This window comes from Canis lupus, chromosome 9 (assembly GCF_048164855.1).
Source record: "Canis lupus baileyi chromosome 9, mCanLup2.hap1, whole genome shotgun sequence".
NCBI lineage: Eukaryota > Metazoa > Chordata > Mammalia > Carnivora > Canidae > Canis > Canis lupus.
The window spans coordinates 54,731,498-54,753,857 of NC_132846.1; the positions used below are offsets into that span (position 1 = coordinate 54,731,498).

Below are 22,360 nucleotides of genomic sequence, written 5' to 3' on the forward strand. Positions count from 1 at the left end.
GTCAGATTTTGATGTATATAACTATACAAAAATAACTTTGTCATTTTAATTATTAATTAATTATAAATAATTATGAGTTATAAATAATTATTTAAGTACGTAATTAGTTTTGTGGTAACTTGTTATGGCAACAAAAAAAGCTAATAGCTGACCAAAACTATTTCTCAGCCTAAACTATTTAAAATCCATTCAATGCAACCATTGTTTAACTAACCTGTAAAGTATTTGTTATAGTGTTGACCTTCTTGGTGACGCCTACTGTAGGACAACTTAGATTTCCCCTGTATGTTGACCTGGCAGCCCATCGACTCAATCGATCATGAGAGCGGAAGTGGTCTGAATCGCTGGAGGATTCTTCCATTGATGTACACAATCCTTAAAAGAAATCCAGGTCAAGGTCAATCAAATATTAAAGAGCAGGGAAATATGAGTTTTAATTACCCATTTGCATGTTGATCCTTTTCAGATTTTCATTAGTCCTTTGGCATATCATAATTCCTAAACACGTAGCTTGAAAACACAGGTCACTTACCCACGTAATTCTCTCTCTTTTGTCTTTTCTGCTTTAAGAGAGCAATTCCTCAGATCTGATTTTAGTCATGCTTACAAATAATAATTCCTTAGTTTTGTGCACTGCTCCTAAATTTGAAAAGCACTTTCACATATAGTATCTCATCTAATCTTACTAAGAAAACTGCAAAGTAAAAGGGCCTGGTAGATTGGCATCTCTACAATTGAAAAAAAAAAAAAGGTATTCTCCAAGCTAGGACCTGAAGGTCTCAATAGTAGTCTGAAGTCCTCTCTACCAAGCTTTTAATAATATATGTATCTTTATTTTCTTAAGATTTTATTTATTTGAGAGAGAGTCAGAGAGAGAATGAGCAGAGGGAGGGGCAGAGGGAAAGGGAAAAGCAGACTCCCCACTGAGCAGGGAGTCCAACTCAGGGCTCAATTCCAGGACCCTGAGATCATGACCTGATCCAGAGGCAGATGCCTAACCTAGACTGAGCCACCCAGGTGCCCCAAATATGTGTATCTTTAAATAAAAATATAACACAAACAGAATGACTTAAAATAAAAGAATTCCATTCAGTGTATAGTGAACACTTTCATGCACCTTTTTTTTTAAGATTTTATTTTTAAGTAATCTCTACACCCAGCATGGGGCTTGAACTCACAACCCTGAGATCAAGAGTTGCATGCTCTACCGAGTCAGCCAGGTACCCCTATGCCCCTAATTTAAAATACAGAATTAAACAAATGCTATAATGGAGGTACAAATTCCTTAATAACAAGTATGTGAGAAAACAGCATCTTCAACCTCTCCACCAAAATTGAAAGCCAAACATCCTAAATAGTTTCATCAGTAGAAAATCCTCTAAACGTGCTTTCTTCCCATTCTTACCCCAATTTTTTACTTAATGCAAAAGAAAATTATTTCATGCAAGACAATCTCAAAAATTTCAGAAAATCTTCTATGAAATTTGAATAAATAATACATTTGGAACAGAAAAGCAGAACACTTGTTGATTTTCCTAAAATCTATATGGCCATTTTTTTCTGGCTTATTATATACAGTGTGATGAAAACTTTGATAAATGATCCAGAATATTCTGGACTTTTGGATTTTTATTCAGAATGCATCTGGGAAGTACATGACCATACATCTAAAGCAAAGATAAAGGGAATCTGCTAAATATAAATAGATCCTCGAGCATTTCATGAAAGCAGTTATGTTTTTAAAATGTTAGATAAAATAAAAAGATAAGCAAGTACCTTTGCTGTAAGTTTAGGGTTTTGTTTTTTCTTAAGTGAAATACAGTCTGTCTTTGTAGCATCAGAAAAAGAATCACTAAACACCCAATTTCTGACAACAGAGAGAGGGCCAGAGAATACAGTCAGATTCCTGCCTATCTCCTGTCCAGGCCTCTCAACCTCCTGCCACACCTATCTCCTCTGCTTCTTGCTTCCCATATCCTATCTACAAGTACAAAGGTATAGTGCCCACATCAGTGCCCACAAAGGTATAGCTCCCTCCCACATCAGGAAATATGAACCAGAAAACAGAGGTCAAAGCAATTATTTGGCTCTGCTTTTCCTGGATCACAACTATTTAAGCCAAAAGAATATATTTGAGAAGAAATATTAAATATGAAGTTCACCTTTTTTTTTTTTTAAAGATTTTATTTATTCGTGAGAGAGAGAGAGAGGCCAGAGACACAGGCAGAGGGAGAAGCAGGCTCCCTGCAGGGAGCCCAATGCATTGGGACTCGATACTGGACTGGGATCATGCCCTGAGCCGAAGGCAGATGCTCAACCACCAAGCCACCCAGGCATCCCTAAAGTTCCCCTTTTAAACTTAGGAAATCACTTCTTGTGTGTGTGTCTCATAAATTTATACCACATGACCTAAAATCGTTTACTCAAAGTTAAAATACTTTCTAGCATTCTCGATTAGTGAAAGTGGGAAGAATCACAACAATCAACCTGCTATTGTGCTAGATGCTCACACAGACAATCCAATTTAATTCTACCAACAACTGATTAAAATGAACATCTTTAACCCTTAATCTACAGAGGATGCTGAGGCTAAGAGATGCCAAGTAACATGTCCAAATCTACATGGTGATTATTAAGTAGCAGACCCAGGATACCGACCCAGGGTTCAGCTGGGATTCTCTACCCGCAATATGCTGTTCATTCCCCTGTGCTCTGCTGACCTTTAAACCCCAAGACTGAACACTCAACATTCAGTAAAAATTGTTAAGGGCAACAGCAGACCATGGCTCACATGTATCTCTAGACTCCCCGACACCTTCTCATTTCACTTACACATAAAAATGCCAAGAAAAGAGGAAAAATCAATTAAAGACAAAAATTTTTATTGGGCAGCAGCAAAAAAAAACTAAGTGACATATCTATGCTACATTTAATAAAGAGCCCTGAAAACAAATCAAACCACTGGCCTTGAAGTCAAGTGGTTTCTATTTCCTTATTCTTTCTATCTCTTGTAAAATGGAAAATAATCATCATGCCTGGATCTGTCAAAATTCTATCCTGAAAAGTATAATAATTTTCATTTTAACAAATCATAATTCTGGAACCTAAATTAAAGTTAAGAAATCATCAGGAATAAAAAGGTGACATAAAAAAGCCCAATGTCTCCTAAAATGGTTGCTGGTGAAAACAAGAAACAACCATCTTTGGGACAAATTGACTTTTCTAAGAGTACAAAATTTTAATAATAATTAGTTATCTATATAAATTCAGTGGATATAAATGGTATGCCAGACTCTTCTAATGAGAAATCTGAGCTTCAACTTGATGACAAATAGTGATAACTATATGTTATGTTATGGTTATTTGTAATAACCTGGAAAAATGTTTAAAATATGAAATAGTACAGAGACTAATATAATAAGCATGCATGTATGTATCTACCACCTAGAACCAATAAATATTCTCATTTGTTTCTATTTCTATTATTCTTACTCTATTATCTTGTGATTCCTATTTTATAAGAATAAGCCATAAGTCTGCAAGGGTGGTTCAACATCCACAAATCAATCACTGTGATATATCACATTAATAAAAGAAAGGACAAGAACCACATGATTGTCTCAATAGATGCAGAAAAAGCATTTGACAAAATGCAGCATCCCTACTTGATTAAAACCCTCTGCACTGTAGGGATAGAAGGAACATACCTCAGTATCATAAAAGTCATACACACACACACACACACAAAAAAAAAAAAAAAAAACCTCACAGTGAATATCATCCTCAACAGGAAAAAACCGAAAGCTTTTCCCCCAAGGTCAAACAACACGACACGGATGTCCACTCTCACCACTGTTGTTCAAAATAGTAATAGAAGTTCTAGCCTCACCAATCAAACAACAAAAAGAAGTAAAAGGCATCCAAACTATCAAAGAAGAAGTCAAACTCTCCCTCTTCACAGATGACATGATATTCTATGCAGAAAACCCAAGACTCCATCCAAAAATTGCTAGAACTGATACAGGAATTCAGCAAAGTCGGATGTAAAAATCAATGCACAGAAGTCAGTGGCATTTCTATACCCTAACAATGAGGCAGAAGAAAGAGAAATCAGGGAATAAATCCCATTTACAATTGCACCAAAAACCATAAGATACCTAGAAATAAAGATCTATACTCTGAAACTACAGAACGCTTATGAAAGAAATTGAGGAAGACACAAAGAAATGGAAAAATATTCCATGCCCGTGGACTGGAAGAACAAATATTGTTAAAATGTCTATGCTACGCAAAGTGATCTACACATTCAATGCAATCCCTATCAAAACAGCATCAGCATTTTTCATGGAGCTGGAACAAACAATCCTAAAATTTGTATGGAACCAGAAAAGACCACAAATAGCCAAAGTAATGTTGAAAAACAAAAACAAAACTGGAGGCATCACAATTCCAGCTTTCTATCACAAAGCTACAATCACCAAGACAATATGGTACCAGCACAAAAACAGACATACAGATCGATGGAACGGAACAGAGACCCCTGATATGGACTGTCAACGCTATGGTCAACTAATCTTTGACAAAGCAGGAAAGAATATCCTTTGGGAAAAAAAAAGTCTCTTCAATAAATGGTGTGGGGAAATTGGACAGCCACATGCAAAGGAATGAAACCTGACCTTACACCATACACAAAAGTAGACTCAAATGGATGAAAGACCTACATGTAAGACAGGAATCCATCAAAATCCTAGAAGAGAACACAGGCAGCAATCTCTTTGACCTTGGCCACAATAACTTATTGCTAGACACGACTCCAAAGGCAAAGGAAATAAAGGCAAAAATGAACTACTGAGACTTCATCCAGATAAAAAACTTTTGCACACCAAAGGAAACAGTCGACAAAACCAAAAGAAAACCAACAGAATGGGAGATATTTGCAAATGTCTTATCAGATAAAGGGCTAGTATCCAAAATCTATGAAAAACTTATTAAACTCAACAACCAAAGAACAAATAAACCAATCAAAGAATAGGCATGTCTCCAAATAAGACATACAAATGGCCAACAGACACATGAAAAAATGTTTAACATCATTCAGCATCAGGGAAATACAAATAAAAAACCACAATGCAATACTACTTCACACCGGTCAGAATGGCTAAAAGCAACAAGTCAGATAACGACAGATGTTGGCGAGGATGTGGAGAAAGGAGAACCCTCTTGCACTGTTGGTGGAAATGCAAGCTAGTGCAGCCTCTCTAGAAAACAGTAAGAGGTTCCTCAAGAAGTTGAAAACAGAGCTACCCTACGACCCAGCATTGCACTACTAGGTATTTACCCCAAAGATACAAAGTGATCCAAAGGAGCACCTGCACCCCAATGTTTATAGCAGCAATGTCCACAACAGCCAAACTCTGGAAAGAGCACAGATGTCCATCAACAGATGAATGGATAAAGATGTGGGTGTGGAATACTACTCAGCCATCAAAAATGAAATCTTACCATTTGCAATAATGTGGATGGAACTAGAGGGTATTATGCTAAGCAAAATAAGTCAAAGACAATTACCATATGATTTCACTGATACGTAAAATTTAAGAAAATAGATGAACATGGGGGAAGGGAAGGAAAAATAAAATAAGATGAAAATTAAGAGGGAGGCAAAGCATCAGAGATGCTGAATTCTAGGAAACAAACTGGGGGTTGCTGGAGGGGAGGTGGGTGGAGGGAATGGGTAATTGCATAATGGGCATTAAGGAGGGCACTTGATGTAATGAGCACTGGGTATTATATGCAACCAGTGAATCATTAAATTCTACCTCTGGAACTAATTTATTTTATTTTTTTTTTTGAAACTAATTTAAAAAGAAGAAGAAGAAGAAGCCATAAGCGACTCTTAATGACAGAGAACATACTGAGGATAGATGGAGGGAAGGGCCTGGGGGAAGGGCTAGATGGGGGATAGGTATTAAAGAAGGCACTTGTTGTGATGAGCAATGGTGTCATATATAACTGATGAATCACTGAACTCTACTCCAGAAGCCAGTATTACGTTGTATGTTAACCAACAAAATTTAAAATATATTATTAACATTGTTATTATTTCTGATTCTGACATGTATCCTTCTAATTTTTTTGTTGTTGTTGTTAAGATTTTATCAGAGAGAGAGAGAGAGAGAGGGCATGCATGAGAGAAAGCACAAGTGGTGAAGAGCAAGAAGCAGGCTGCCTGCCCATCAAGGAGGCAGCCCAATGTAGGACTCAATCCAGGACCCTGGGATCATGACCTGAGCTGAAGGCAGACACTTAACCAACTGAGCCCACCTATACACCCCTGTATCCTTCTAATATTTTTAATACAATATTCAGAACATTATAAATCAAGTCTTAGTACCTTCCCACCCCACTTTCCACCCAGTACTGCCTCATGTCAGGGATAACCACAAGCATGATTTTGTGTTTAACTCTCCAGCCACATTTTTATACTTTTACCACAGTCTTTCTTAAGGAACACACATTATAATCACTTGATAAATATTAATAAGTAAAAACATGAGGTATCTGAATTTAACTTTAAGACAGGAAATCTTACCATTAAATAAAATTAAGGACTGAACTAAATTATGTATAACTGTCATGTAATGCCAAAAAAAAAAAAAAAACCTCTCACTTACCCCTACTAGGGATTACATATTTTTTTTTTTGGGGGGGGGGGATTACATATTTTTAACAAGAGAAAAATCACACTTTCCAGCATGAATTTCGCTGGTACACAAACACAAAGTCTTCAGCTATTAATTTCAATTACCTTGAGCAATAAAAGATGTTAAAACTCCTGCATCTGATGGAACTCCTGTAAAGATATCAAGATGTAAGATGAAATTGATCTGAGAATTCTCCATGGCTTTTTTTTAATAAAATACAAAACATTCAGCAACCATCTAATAAGCATTTTAATTATACATAAGTGTCACAAATGTTGAACTAAGATACATTAAAAGTCCATAATAAAAACAGAAATTAGATCATTTTCATCGCTGATAATAACTGAGCACTTTTGCAACTATTACTGACAACTCACAAGGTCAAATGTGACCCTCAAAACTAACTGAGGGAGTGCTTAAGTGTCACAACACAAATGGTTGTTGTGGTGGCAGAGATCCAACCTTATCAAAAGATGCCCGTGTCTCATCAGCCAACACCACCACTCCCCAGACACAGAGCTGATGGAGGGAGGGAGAAAAAAAGAGAAAAGAGCAGCTACTAGAACTGGCAAGAGGCTCACGTCAGCCGCATAATCAGAACCTGGAGTGAATATATGAAGAGCCATGAAAATAGTTCCCAGGAGCCCCTTAATATAACTGACTAAAGAAGAAAAGCACAAAGCAGTAAGTGCCAATTACACACACTCTATTCCATTAAGACTGTTATTTTATATTATAATTAAAAATTAATTTAAAAAAATATCACATATCCATCCTACTATCAGTGGCATTAATGAAAATTGACCAGGCCTCTGAAAACCTTCTTATCCCCAATGAAACTCTACCCAGAGCATTAAATTTATCCCATGTTGATAAAAGTATATTGAGAGTGGTCACATAAGTAAACAATATGCAAGGCCATTAAAAAAACTGTTCTAATTAATCTAAAATGTAAATTAAATAAGACACTTTTCTAGCCTATTAAGTTGTTCCCTGTTAAATAATAATGTCTATGGTTCACCAGGTTGTAAAGGAAAGAACATTCCTCTACCGTCCTAATGGGGATGTGTAAATTGATATGAACTTATCTGGATATCAGCAGGCAGTATGTATCAAGGGCAATTTGTACCTACTTCCAAAAATGTCCCCTAATAAAATTATCTGACTACATACAGAATTTATATGTAAGGATATTTACTGAGAAGTTATAATGGAGGGAAAATAAAAACTTAAATTTCAGATTATTAAAGAACGCTTAAGATACAGTAAGTATCTCTCATGCAATGACATTTGTTGACAGAAAAGAGTTGCTAAAATTGAAGAATGACTGAAGAACTCTTTCAAGAACTATTTATTTATTTAAGAACAATTTAAAGAAGCTAAATCACCTAAATCCTAATTAAAGGTGAGAAAGGCATTTCCTTCAACTGAAGGCAAAGCAGTGAATGTTCTCTGCTGCTTACTACCACCTACTGGTACAACAAAATTTCTCACTGATGAAAAAATGATAATATTCATGTTGTCTGCTTTTCAGATGCTAAGCTTCTTCCAAAACTCTAGAAAGGACTAGGATGGGTGACCTTGGGTGAAAGTCTCCAGAGTCTTAGAGAAAGCTCTTGGTCTGAAACCAGATGGTACATTTCTTAGAGTAGTTTATTTAGCCATTCCCAGCACATCAGTATTTAAAGGCATAAATATTGTTGCTTCTGTCTTAATGAACCTTATAAAGAAGACAGACAGCCACCAGAGCAAGTAACGAACCCTCATCAATTCAGTCCCACTGAGGATCTATCAAAAACAAATGTCCATACACAAACCTGAACACCAACCAGAGAGTAAACTGCATTCAACACTGTAAGAGGACTGGCAGGGAGTCTTTACAAACTTAAGTCCACCTCTTTTGTTATTTGACCTAAAGAGCCATCAGATTGTCTTCATTATAATGATGCACATTTGTATGTATGAGAGCTGTAATTTATTGATTTTCAAGTCTCTTTTCCTCAGAGCCAGTTTAAAACAATTAGAATTTGCAAGCTGTTCCATAAAAGATAAGCACCCAGCATCAGGGGTGATATTTCACAAAAGCTGACTAGTGCATGTTAAGTAGGTGATTGCTTCTGTGGCCTTCAAGTGCCTCTGCTGTCCCTGTCCAAGGCAACTGTCCTCAATGCTCAAGGTAATGATGTTGGTATTTAAGGATGTTGGGGGGAAGTGGGAAGTGTATTTTAAGCTTAATCACTAACCAAGTTCAAATTTTAGAAAGCATGTCTCACTGTTTCAATAGCTATAAGATTTGAGAACTTTATTCCCTCCTTCAAGAGAAAAAATTAGCAAGCCAGCAGAGGTTACCATGTACAATTATCAATTGTACCTTTTTTCTTTATTCCAGTGCTCCTCTGTAACTTCAAACTCCCAAAAGCTTTTGGTAAGTTAATATAAGATCAAAATTAACTGTCCACTCCATCAGCCAGCTCTCTATTAAATCAGTAGATAATGTAAGACATAGGAAACACAATCAAAGAGATGCAATAGATTCACGCATTCATCATTTACTGAATTGTCACTAAGTTAGAAATGGAAGATGAAAGTAAATAAAAATTACAGTCTTTGATGGGAGAAAAAGGCTTATGAAAGTACTATGCATGGTAAGCTAAGTAGTACAACAAAATGCCAGGGGAGTCCGGTCAGGATCCTTCCACTTATCTGGAAGGATGAACAGAAGTTTGACAGAAGGATGAGAAGGAAACAGAATCCGGTTAAAAACCATCTATCTCAAAGGAACTAAAGTACAAATAAGTGAAGTTCTCACACCCTTTCACCAGGGCGTAAATTTAAAACTGTCTCCAGATATTGGTAAATGTCTGTGGGGCAGGGGCAGGGTGGGGGTAGATTGGTTAAATCATCCCCAGTTAAGAACTTCTTAGAGAATTAACACTTACACACACATATGATGTGATTTTTTTTTAATTGTATATACCACTTATTCCTGCTGCCCCATGCATTTCCTCTCTCTCCCACACCCACTCTCATATTCCTCTATTCCATGGGTGAAGCCAGCCAGGCTTAGCCCTTCTACATTTTGCTCCTTTTAGTCCAATACCTCTGAGTTCAAGGACTGAGTCATAGGGACCACCCAGCAGAGAGCACGGATGTTGCTGGAAAATGCCATGCAGCGTACAAAATGACAGCTTACTGAGCCATAGAGAAAAAACTAGTAGCTGCTTAAATACATATGTGCCAGTTGGTAAAAATCAGTGCCGTTTTAAAAGAAAATAAAGTTACTTAAATTCCCCCTCCCTGTCTCACAATCAGAATGCTACAGATATTTTAGATTTATACACCCACACACTTCTAAAAAAAACAAGGCAGTTTACAAAATTAAATAAAAACTAAAACATATCAAGATAAAAAACAACGAATAAAAACTCAAGAAAAAAAACTGACAGAAAAATAGATGCTAACAAACCCAAGGTGGATTACTTATAATTAAACCTTAGATTTGCACTCTTGCATTTATTTGCCAACCAAAAATATATGTATTACAATATTCCCAAAATAGCTGATAATGAAGTTCCCTAAGGGTACAGATGACTTCTACTATTGTCCAAACTGCTTCAGACTGGGCCAGATATCACCATGGACAAAGACGGCACTAGCATCCCCAAGTTTCTGACACCATTCTGTTTAAATTGGAGGATGAAAACTAGAAGACTACAGACTAAATCCAGGCAAACAAGATGTACTTAAAAATAATGCTATGTCATTTTAAAGCTTTTTTTTTTTTTTTTAAAGATTTTATTTATTCATGAGACACACAGAGAGAGGCAGAGACACAGGCAGAAAGAGAAGCAGGCTCCATGCAGGGAGCCTGATGCGGGACTCGATCCTAGAACCTCAGGATCAGGGGATCCCTGGGTGGCGCAGCGGTTTGGCGCCTGCCTTTGGCCCAGGGCGCGATCCTGGAGACCCGGGATCGAATCCCACATCAGGCTCCCAGTGCATGGAGCCTGCTTCTCCCTCCGCCTGTGTCTCTGCCTCTCTCTCTCTCTTTGTGACTATCATAAATAAATAAAAATTTAAAAAAAAAAAAAAAAAAGAACCTCAGGATCACGCCCTGGACCCAAGGTAGGCACTAAACTGCTGAGCCATCCACAGATCCCTCATTTTAAAGCTTTAATTCAAAAACAAACAGATTTCACACAAAAATTCCAATTTCCAGCTTCTCAAAAAATCCAGAGATCCAGACGCCTGGGTGGCTCAGAGGCATGATCACAGAGTCCCGGTATCAAGTCCCACATCAGGCTTCCTGCATGGGGCCTGCTTCTCCCTCTGCCTATGTCTCTGCCTCTCTCTGGGTCTCTCATGAATAAATAAATGAAATCTTTAAAAGAAAAAAAATTCAGAGACCTGGCAACACTGGGGGTGAATTTTTCCAGGGGCAACATGGATGTAGCACCTGCCCTAGAGTCGGACGCCCACCTTCCTGTTTTCCCCAATCCCCAGTGGGCCTGCTTCACACAATGAATTATCTGACTGACCCCACTCAGCAGTTGAGCTTGAAATTTTATTTTAGATAAAGAACCAAGACAAAGGAAATTTGCCAGTCTCATTCCCCAGTTTAAAATGAGCAGTTCGGGCAGCCCCGGTGGCGCAGCGGTTTAGCGCCGCCTGCAGCCTGGGGTGTGGTCCTGGAGACCCGGGATCGAGTCCCACATCGGGCTCCCTGCATGGAGCCTGCTTCTCCCTCTGCCTGTGCCTCTGCCTCTGCCTCTCTGCCTGCCTCTCTCTCTCTCTCTGCCTCTGAATAAATTAAAAAAAAAAAAAAATGAGCAGTTCAATCATGAAGAATGAATCAAGGTTAAATGCTCAAAAGTTAATGCTTTCCTTTACAGACAAGAAGGAAAATTGGATAATACACCTTTGATATTAGCCATCTCTGTAGACTATAAAACCAGAAGGATATACTACTACTGAGCAGAAGGACTAAAACTACTTAGAATGTTTTCCCACTTAGAATGTTTCCCTACTGTATATATCAGACAGCACTTTCAGAATAGAAGTGTAATAAAATGCATAATTTGGCTCTAATTCTTTACCCCTCCCTTCACTGCCTTCCTACCACAAATGGAGTTACCAGCCCAGGTCCCAGCAACTGGCTTCAGCTGGCACTAGCAGAGGTTTGAAAAGAGATTACACGTGGAACTTGCTCTCCTGCAACTCTCCCATCACCATGAGGATGTGCCCAGGCTATACCGATGGAAGCTATGGGATCCATGGTTGCCCAGTGGCTTCCAGCTTAGATCAGTAGATCAGCCAACTGAATGCAGACAAATCAGTAAGTCTAGGGATGATAAGCAAATGGCTTAGCTAACCCATCACACAAGCAATAAATGCTTGGATGCCTCCAAGGTTTGATCTGTTACGCAGTAAAAGCTAAGTGAAAAATTTATTTACTAATAAATCATTTGATTTGGTTCAGAAGATGGTTATTTCCGGAAGTTTCCTCTCAAGCCTACTCTCCATGAGGAAACAGGCTTGTGTCAGGCTGCCTTCTAATGGTGGAAATGGGACAGATTCAAATTAGGATGCACAAACTAAGCATAAGCAGTTGATAAAACAAGTGAAAGGCTAGCAATTTTTTAGAAAAAAAATCTAAACAATCATAAATGGCAGTTGGGGATATTTGTTCTCAGTGTAATATTGTTTTTTTTTTTTTCAAGAAACAAGCAATTTCTTAAGTATAAGGTACACTTGATCTCTTCCTGTTTTTAAAGTATAAAAAGGAACTCTTCACTTTCCTAGTGAACAAAACAACACTAAAAATTTTAAGAAAATAAAATATTTTATTGCTATTTATACCTTAAATTTGCATATTGCTTTATGGCTTACAAAGCATTTGCATTAGCCTTTTCTCTTTGATCTCCATTTCAATTCAGTAAAGTTGGTATAATTATGACCCTTTGCTTTTGCTGTTAAAGAAAAACAAAGCTTTGAGTAAAATACTTGTCTGTGATGGTTTTGCTAAAAAGTTGCAATAACAGAACTGGAACCCACCGGCCTCTAAGCTAGTGCTTTTTCCACTGCATTCTATACATAAAAGAATTATGTAAATTCTAAATACATTGCCCCATCACTGAAACGTTTTCTTTGTCCTCCCCTACCATATTCTTATGATCCATCCATCCTCTCCATCCAGAAATGCATTTAAGGCCAGAATATTCCATATGTACTTGTTTCCTTAGAATTAAAAACTTATATGATGAATATAATAAAGCATTAAATACTTAAATGTGCTATATATCCAACTTACTATAGCTATTTTAAGATGTCTTTTAAATAATCCTTTCTCTTGTTAAGAATATTTAGAACCCATTTCAGAGAGAAAAGCATCTATTTTTTTCAGATACCATATTCTAAAACCTTAAGCTTTAAAAAAAAGGTATTCTCTTCATGGTGTATATGTATTTTCTATTTCTCTTTTTCCACTACTCTCCATACCCATATTTCTTTCTTGCCCCATTTTTCTTTTACTTTGCATCTTTAGATCTTTCCTTTAATTCTTCTATAATAAAAAACTGGAATATATTTTTATTGCACTTATTGATATGATTATCATGAGTCTGGCATTTATTCTTATTGTTAAAAGCATATAAATTGAATGATTTGTATATTTTTTCTAAAATATAAAAACATTAAATTTATTTTAAAAATGTCATAGGAGTTCTTAAGCTTGACTTACACCATGCACTGTTTCTGGGAATGTGTTTAAATGGATGAATAAAAATTTTAAAACCCATAGTGTTAGAAAGGAATCCAATTATAATGAAATGCACTACAATATCATTTAAGAACAATTACATTTAAAAATTAAATTGCTGGGTGTACATGGAAGCAGACCCTGGTTAAAAACCTCAATCTTGGGACTCCTGGGTGGCTCAGCGGTTTAGTGCCTGCCTTCGGCTAGGGCGTGATCCTGGAGTCCCAGGATTGAGTCCCACATCAGGCTCCCTGCATGGAGCCTGACTTCTCCCTCTGCCTGTGTCTCTGCCTCTCTCCCTGTGTCTCTCATGAATAAATAAAATCTTAAAAAAAAATAAAACCTCAATCTTAAAAACCTTCAAAAACAAAAGTTGAAATGATATTAATGCTGAATAACATAACAGATTGTTGTATGACAATAATCCTACAAAGTACTACTGTCATTACAATGTATACATAAAAAGCTTTAAAGAAGCTAAGTATAAGTATTCAAGGCTACACAGCTACTGAGCTGCAAGGGAGAGTCTTGAACCTTTCTCCAAAGCCCACGTTACTATTTATCACTTTTCAACACCACTGGCACCACTTATAATCCAGGAATTTTCTCAACTCATTCCTTGCCACCAAAATGGTTTCTCTAACTGTTGAGTCTTTTCCAACCTTCACAGACACTCCACTGCTCATGTAAGACTGAGTCTAGGTTCTCGAATCAGGAACTCAAGACCCTCAGCTAGCCACCCTCCTCTCCAACAAAAGAACCACGGAAAACATAAGGCCTGCATTCAGCTGTTATTACTCCAGCAGTTCTCCCACCACTTCCATCTCTCACTAATATCATTAGTTCTGTCTAGAATACCTTCTGCTCTCTACTATTGCCACTTATTGAAATTCCACTCATCTTTTCAAATAATACAATCTCAGTGAAGCTTTCCATCTCCAGCCGGAAGTGATCTTTCCTCTTTCTGCATTCTTAGAGCTCTGTCATAGCAAGACATTTATTAAACTTGTCCTTAAACTGTAATTATTTGTGCCACAGAATTCTTTTTCAATTCCTCGAATATGGCATACTCATTTCCCTGCTGGATTCATAAGCCGGAACATACTTTTCACTCCTTTTCCCTTAGTTAACTCTTAGGTTTTCCTTCAAGTCTCAGTTCACAGGAAACCTCCCTTAAAAAACTGGACTTCACAACCCCCAGCCAACTCTGGGCCAAGTGCCCATGGTGGATACTACCCTGTCACAGCCGAGACTGCTAACTGGCTATTGACTTGTCTGCTCCCTCAGTAGACTCTAACTTTTATCAGAGATGCCCATTTATTTTGTTCATGGTTGTATTTCAATACCTTGCATAGTGCTGGGCATGTATTTGGAACATTTTTGAATGAATTTACAATTAAATTTTCTTTATTATCCTGTCTGATTAATCCAGAGACAAATTTCAAAGTACAGGACTTTGCAAACAGCATGTACTAATTAAATAACTGCTGCATGAAATAATTCTATGGTAATTGGCCTAGACTGATTATCTTAAGCCTTCAAAAAATATGAATTAAACTGAAAAACAGTGTAAATATGAATACTTGATAATATGTCTATGTAAACAAGGATAAACATTTCAAATTGACTTGAACATGTGATAAAATTTATAACTGAATCAAACCTAGAGAGTTTCCTTGACTTACTGCAAATCACTTTAATTTGCAGCTACCTGCATTTCTCAATTATTATTTATTTGTACTACAGAGCTCTAAACTCCAAATTACCTAGGTTCTTTATCACCTGGTTCCATCCTCAGTACTGTTTCAATGTACCAACTGTTGCTCACAGGTAAACACATTTTGCAATTTTAAAGCCTTCATTTTCCCACCATCAAGCTTTTTCCTTCTTTCTAAGATCTATAAGATTTGCCTTTATCTTCTTCCTTTAAAATACTATCATAGCACTTTTGGTGTTTGGCTGTGAGGAGGCCGAGGTTCAACGGTCTTTGTGATTCCGAATCTGAGTTTATCCAACACCAGCCATTTCCACCATGTCACCTAAGTTCAACCCCAAATAGATCAATGTTGTATACTTGATGTGCACCAGGGGGAATGTCAGTGTGATGTCTGCCCTGGTCCCTAACATCAGCCCCCTGGGTCTGAGTGAAATGATACCTTCTGCCTCTGCCCTGATTATCAAAGCCCTCAAGAAACCACCAAGAGACAGAAAGAAACAGAAAAACATTAAACACAGTGGAAATAATACTTTTGATAAGACTGTCAACATTGCCCAACAGAGGTGTCACAGATCTTAAGCCAAAAATCTCTCTGGAACCATTAAAGAGATCCTGGGGATTGTCCAATCTGTGAACTGCCATGTTGATGGCTAGTACCCTCATCACATCATAGATAACACCAATAGTAGTACAGTGGAATTCCCAGCTAGTTGAGAACTACAAAGAAAAATATTTCAATAAAGGATCATTTGACAACCAAATAAATAAATAAATAAAAACTAGTCTTAGGTCACTTCTTCACTGACACCTCTCTTCATTCACAAAAGCCTACTTTAGGCTTACTTTAATTCACTCCTCCATTCATCCCTGAGTTCATTCATCCATGAGCACTCATTCATTCATTCATTCATTCATGAGCACTTACATGGCAAATCCTATGCTATGTGGGGTAGACTAATTGTTCATCAGCTAACTGGATTCATTTGACCACAAATACTCCCATCTCCAAAACACTCCAAGTACCAGCATTGTACAGATCTACATGAAGAGTTATAAGAATTTCAAGGAAGTGCGCATATCTGAGAAAGACCTGATCAATCTCTTAGGATCTTTTATAACTATTAATAACAAGACACCAGAAACAATGTTAAAAATCTAAAGGACAGGGGACACCTGGATGGCTCAGCGGTTTAGCACCTGCCTTTGGCCCAGGACATGATCCCAGAGTCCCCAGATCAAGTCCCACACTGGGCTCCCTGCATGGAGCCTGCTTCTTCCTCTGCCTATGTCTCTGCCTCCTTCTCTCCCTCTCTCTCTCTCTCATGAATTAATAATATCTTTAAAAAAATCTAAAGGACAAATTCAGAAACATATTTGCAATATATGAGAATGAAGGGATTAATCATCTCTTTAAAAAAAAGTAGAAAAAAGAATAGTGCTGTAGTAAAGGATGCAAAAGAATATGTAAACAGGCAATTCACAGAACACATATAGCTCTAGCAAACATATACTTTATTTCACTAATAATTGCAAATTAAAAGATAAAATCATATTCTTGTTTCTCTGTTCTGTACAGAGAAAAAAAGTTTTGGCATGGACACACCTTGCTATAAGAGTATTATATAGAATAACTTTTCAGGGTGTCTGCTCAGTTGGTTAAGAGTCTGCCTTCAGCAGACATCATGATCTCAAGGTCCTGGGATCCAGCCCCACGACCATCTGGCTCCCTGCTCAGCAGAGAGTCTGCTTCTCCCTCTCCCTTTGCCTCGCCCCCATGCATATGCATATGTGCACTCTCTTTCTTTCTCAAATAAATAAATAAAACCTTTCTAAAAATAAGATAAAACAGAATAACTTCTCTGGAAAACAACTGGCAAGACAAGTAAAAATAAATAATATGCATGTTTTAACTCAAAGATTCTATATCTATAAATATTATTCCAGGAAAACAAAAGAAGATGAATGTACACATCTCACATGTAGGTGTATGTATAATTTCACTGCAGAATTATTTATATCAGCCAAAAAAAAAAGAAAAAAAACACATAACACATTAAATGGATCTATTCACTGAGATAACTGGTAGCAGTTAAAACAAAGTAGAACTTCATGTATTGACAATAAAGAAAAACACACTATAAAATGGTATGAACAGGATGAAAATATTACATAATAGAATCAACCCAGTGACAATATTATATGGATAACAATGAACTCTAGATTATTTTCATTATTACTCTCAGATGTATCAAGACTGCAGTTGAGATTTTCTGGGCTAGATTATCCTATCAGGCCCCTCCAGCTCTAAAATTCTTTAATTCTAAGAATTTTGTACAACATAGATCTTGGACATGGTGTATCGCAAGGTCTCATTGGGTCTCCCCTCTATGTTTAAGGGCCCTTTATAAAAATACAACATGCAAATACTGGGATGCCTGGGTGGCTCAGTTGATTGAGCATCCCACTCCTGGTTTCAGCACAGGTCATGATCCCACGGTCATGGGACCAAGCTTCACATAAGGCTCCACACTTAACAGGGAGTCTCCCGTCCTCTTCCTCTGCCTTTCACCACCTCTATGATAATAAATAAATCTTAAAATAAAAAAAAAAAAAAAAGCTACTAGAACCCATACAAAGAGATAAATGGTATATATGGTACATATAATCTAAAAATGCTACTGTAAACCAAATCCAATTAGAGAGAAATCATAAACAGCATTGGGGCCTCTTTGTAGTTTGTAGGACTGGGATTTGTCAAAAGATATGGGGAGGGACAAAAACCACTGTTCTGGCTCCTGGTACCAAGCAAGTCAAAAAAATCTATCTGAACCTCAATTGCCTCAATTATAAAATAGAAATAAGCATAATAACATTATATATGTCTTCTTTGGTGAAATTTCTGTTCATGTCTTTTGCCCACCAAAGAAGACATACACATGGCCAACAAGCACATGAGAAAATGCTCCGCATCACTTGCCATCAGGGAAATACAAATCAAAACCACAATGAGATACCACCTCACACCAGTGAGAATGGCTAAAATCAACAAGACAGGAAACAATGAATGTTAGAGAATATGTGGAGAAAGGGGAATCCTTTTGCACTGTTGGTGGGAATGTGGTACAGCCACTCTGGAAAACTGTGTGGAGGTTCCTCAAAGAGTTAAAATAGAACTACCCTACAACCCAGAAATTGCTGGGTTTACTGGGGATTTACCCCAAAGGTCCAGACGCAGTGAAAATCCAAGACACCTGCACCGCAATGGTTATAGCAGCAATGTCCACAATAGCCAAACTGTGGAAGGAGCCTCGGTGTCTGTCAAAAGATGAATGGATAAAGAAGATGTGGTTTATGTATACAATGGAATATTACTCAGCCATTAGAAACAACAAATACCCACCATTTGCTTCAACGTGGATGGAAGTGGAGGGTATTATGCTAAGTGAAGTAAAAAAAAAAAAAAAATGAAGCAAGTCAATCGGAGGAGGACAAACATTATATGGTTTCATTCATTCGGAGAATATAAGAAATAGTGAAAGGAATTATAGGGGAAAGGAGGGAAAATGAGTGGGAAATATCAGAGAGGGAGACAGAATATGAGAGACTCCTAACTCTGGGAAACCAACAAGGGGTAGTGGAAGGGGAGGTGGGCGGAGGGTGGGGGTGACTGGGTGACGGGCACTGAGGGGGGCACTTGACTGGATGAGCACTGGGTGTTATACCATATGTTGGCAAATCGAACTCCAATAAAAAAATATACCAAAAAAAGGTATTATATAGATACCATATAAAAGGTGCCTAATACAATGCTTGGGACAAAATTGGTTCTCAAATACTTGACTAACAGATACAGTTGCATCATTGTTGCTCTTGCTAAGGTATCTAGTTTGTTGCCCTAAATTTGGTAACATCGAATCTATTTTGTTTATCTGAATTTTTGTAACACCCCCTTTCACAACCATCTATTTTATCTCTATACTACCTGTTAGAAAGGAGATTCTTGCCCCTCAGAAGTCTATCTGTTAAGATATTCTTACCCACCATATGCGAAAATCTGTTAACTCAGAAACTTAGGGAGAAAGCATACTTACAAAGCACACCCCCAAAACTCCGTGTTGTTCTCCTCTGTGTTCTCCTCAGTGCTCTTCTTAGGCACATATGTCTGCCTCCTATCATTTCTTCATGAGGTTCAGGGCAAAAGGCCTAGTCACGTAGATGATCTTTGGTTGCCCCCACACTTTCCCTAAACCGCCTACAGATAAATGAAACAAGGGGGTAAAACACACCTATAATTTTACATTTTTTTATATAATAAAAGATCAAAATAAGTTCACCCTCACCCTGCACAATTTACAGCACAGCACACAACAGAGAAAGTGTCCTTGGATCATGCAAAAGCCCCAGTGAACTCACAGGAATTCCTCACACCTAAGTACTCAGCCACTATACCTGGTCACCCCTTGGGCTGGGAAATTACAGACCAAATGTGGCTCAAAATACTGTCCCTAAAGTTAACATGTTACTTCTGAATTTAATGGCCTGACTTATTTCTAAGCCAGGAGTGAACTATCTGCTACCATTCCTAAAGGAAATATTTTATAAGCTGCCCAACGTTTCCCACATTTAATACTGCAAATTAATAAGTGAAAGTAAAATGTCTTTGGTTGTGGGAGAGAGCTATGGACAGAAATATTTTCAACACTCGGTGCCTGCTTTCAAAGCAGTCTGTAAGAATCCACGGAAAGTTACTCTGGGAATTGGTCATTGTCTACATGAAAAGTTGTTCTGAGAATACATCTATAAACAACTTCAAGGAAAGAAAGAAAAAAAGGACTCTGGAAAAGTGAAATCAAAATAAACTGTTAGAGAGTGTTCAAAGTGACCCAGATCACCCAGTGACAGGACATAGGTAGGATGCACAATTCACTCATCTAACAAAGAGGCAAATTTCCCAAAGGCGAGTTCTACAAACAACCCCATTTTTCTGTTAATGTGAAATGGCTTTAGTTTTCATCTTCTGCGCTGCCAATACAGGAGCCGCCAGCCACGTGAGCTACTGAGCTCCTAAAACCTGGCCAGTTTGAAAGGACAGGTTACTAGAAGTGTAAAATATATGAGGGAATGTGAAGACTTGGTGCCTTTAAACACAATGGCTTTGAGAATGTAAAGTATCTCAGGGATCCCCAGTGGCTCAGCGGTTTAGCGCCCCCTTCAGCCCAGGGCGTGATCCTGGAGACCCGAGATCGAGTCCACGTCGGGCTCCCTGCATGGAGCCTGCTTCTCCCTCTGCCTGTGTCTCTCTGCCTCTCTGTGTGTGTGTGTGTGCCTCTCATAATTAATTAATTAAAAATAAATAAATAAATAAATATTTTTTAAAAAGTTAGGTGGAGGGCAGCCCAGGTGGCTCAGTGGCTCAGTGGTTTAGTGCGCGCGGGCTTCGGCCCAGGGCGTGATCCTGGAGACCCAAGATCAAGTCCCACGTCGGGCCCCCTGCATGGGGCCTGCTTCTCCCTCTGCCTGTGTCTGTCTGTCTCTCTCTCTCTCTCTCTCATAAATAAAATATTTTAAAAAAAGAATGTAAAAATATCTCCATAAATTTCATACTCACTACATGTTGAAAGTGTTCTGGATACACTGCGCTAAATAAGAAGTTCTTAAAATCAATTTATCTGTTCAATGTGGGCACTCGAAAAATCTAAAACTTGCCTGTGTGGCTCATATTATATTTCTATTGCACAGCACGGTTCTGCATGACGAATGAAATAAGTAACAAGACGGCGTCCCGCCCTGCGCGCTAGGTACTCTACACCCGGGCAGCTGGGTGGCTCAGCGGTTAGCGCCGCCTGCAGCCCGGGGTGTGATGCTGGAGACCCGGGATCGAGTCCCACGTCGGGCTCCCTGCGTGGAGCCTGCTTCTCCCTCTGCCTGCGTCTCTGCCTGTGTGTGTGTGTGTGTGTGTGTGTGTGTGTGTGTCTCATTAATAAATAAAATCTTTAAAAAGAAAAAAAAAAAGAATCTAGGTACTCTGCACCGTACTTGGAGCAACACGGCTGCAAAGCGGTCCCACGAGACGTCCGCCTGACGGACTGAGACTCCTCAAACCCACCAAGGACGCCGCTGAATTCAAGGTCAGGCGTTCCCACCAAACAACTTCAGGGAAGGGGCTCCTGGCAGCCAAGGCTGGGGCCGCTCCCCGACGGCCTCGGAAAGCCAGGCAACCGACGCAGCGCGCCCGGGAGGAGCAAACTCTTGTAACCGCTCAACAGGTACAAAACGTCAAGTTAGCGCCGGAGCGACACCAACATCCGTGACAGCTCAGGCTGCGCAGCTGCGAGCAGCCAGTTCGTACCTGCGGAGTTCAAATTCCCGGGATAACTTGGCCGCGGCTCGTGCGGAGGGAGGAGGCGTCGGGATGCCGGGACCCGGGACCGCCCCCCCCCGCGCCCCCCCCCCCCCCCGCCGCCGCCGCCGCCGCATCCACCTACACTCCACCGGCCACGGCCACACCCCAGATGTCCGCGCAGCTCCGGCGTCCCCACCCCTCGTCTCGGACCAGGGCAAGCGGGACCGAAAACCTCTCCGATGGGATAGGGAAGCAGTCAAGAAAGGGCGAGGAGCCCGCTGGGGACAGATACCTGAGGCAGAAGAGGACCCCTGGTCCTTAAAGCCGGATCATCGCCGAGGCCCCTCCCGGCTCCCACGGCCGCCGGCGACCCAGAAGGTGCAACTGACCTGACGCTGCGGCGCAACCGACTGTGCTCTCCCCAGAGTCGCAGCTATGGCAACTTGAACTAGCCGCCCAGCCACAGCGAGAGAACAGGACCCCGCTGCTGCCGCTTGGCCCTCTGGGAGTTGTAGTCCATCTTCCCCTCAAAAACAACGAGTCGTCAAGGGAGAGCGGCCCTAAGAGAAACTTCAAATCCCAGGATGCCATACGACAGGCTTCAGGGCGACTTTCCCGGAAGAAGCCGGATTAGCTGCCACCTGAGTCCCTAGGCCGCGCCCTCTGGCCCTGTTCTTTTTTTGTTGTTGTTAAAGGGCCAGTATCTTATTTAGGAAGGAAACACCTGATTGGGAATTAGCTGCCTCCCCACCCACCACCACCGTAATTTATTCAGAAAAGTCTACAATATTTACTTTTTAAGCAAATAAGAAAGATGCAAGGTAGTTGCAATAATAACA

At 39.2% G+C, this 22,360-nt stretch overlaps 1 protein-coding gene across 22 annotated transcripts in view; it reads right to left on the reverse strand.

The window, feature by feature from the left end:
* The window catches only part of CEP128 (centrosomal protein 128), a 394,114-nt gene extending 372,056 nt beyond the window's left edge, over positions 1–22,058 (reverse strand). For 16 of the 22 annotated variants that reach the window (XR_012036993.1, XR_012036992.1, XR_012036994.1 and 13 more), the window contains exons 1-4: positions 21,814–21,973; positions 19,270–19,430; positions 6,809–6,853; positions 215–375 (exon numbers count right to left, since the gene is read on the reverse strand). Coding sequence is in view for 17 of the 22 variants with exons in the window: in XM_072839560.1 (XP_072695661.1) it covers positions 215–361 (147 nt within the window). In the remaining 5 variants the exon portion in view is untranslated. Of the gene's footprint in view, positions 1–214; positions 376–6,808; positions 6,854–19,269; positions 19,431–21,214; positions 21,238–21,659; positions 21,794–21,813 lie in introns of those variants that run through there. The other 6 variants (XM_072839549.1, XM_072839550.1, XM_072839552.1 and 3 more) reach the window with 6 other exon arrangements.
* Positions 22,059–22,360: the final 302 nt, after the last annotated feature.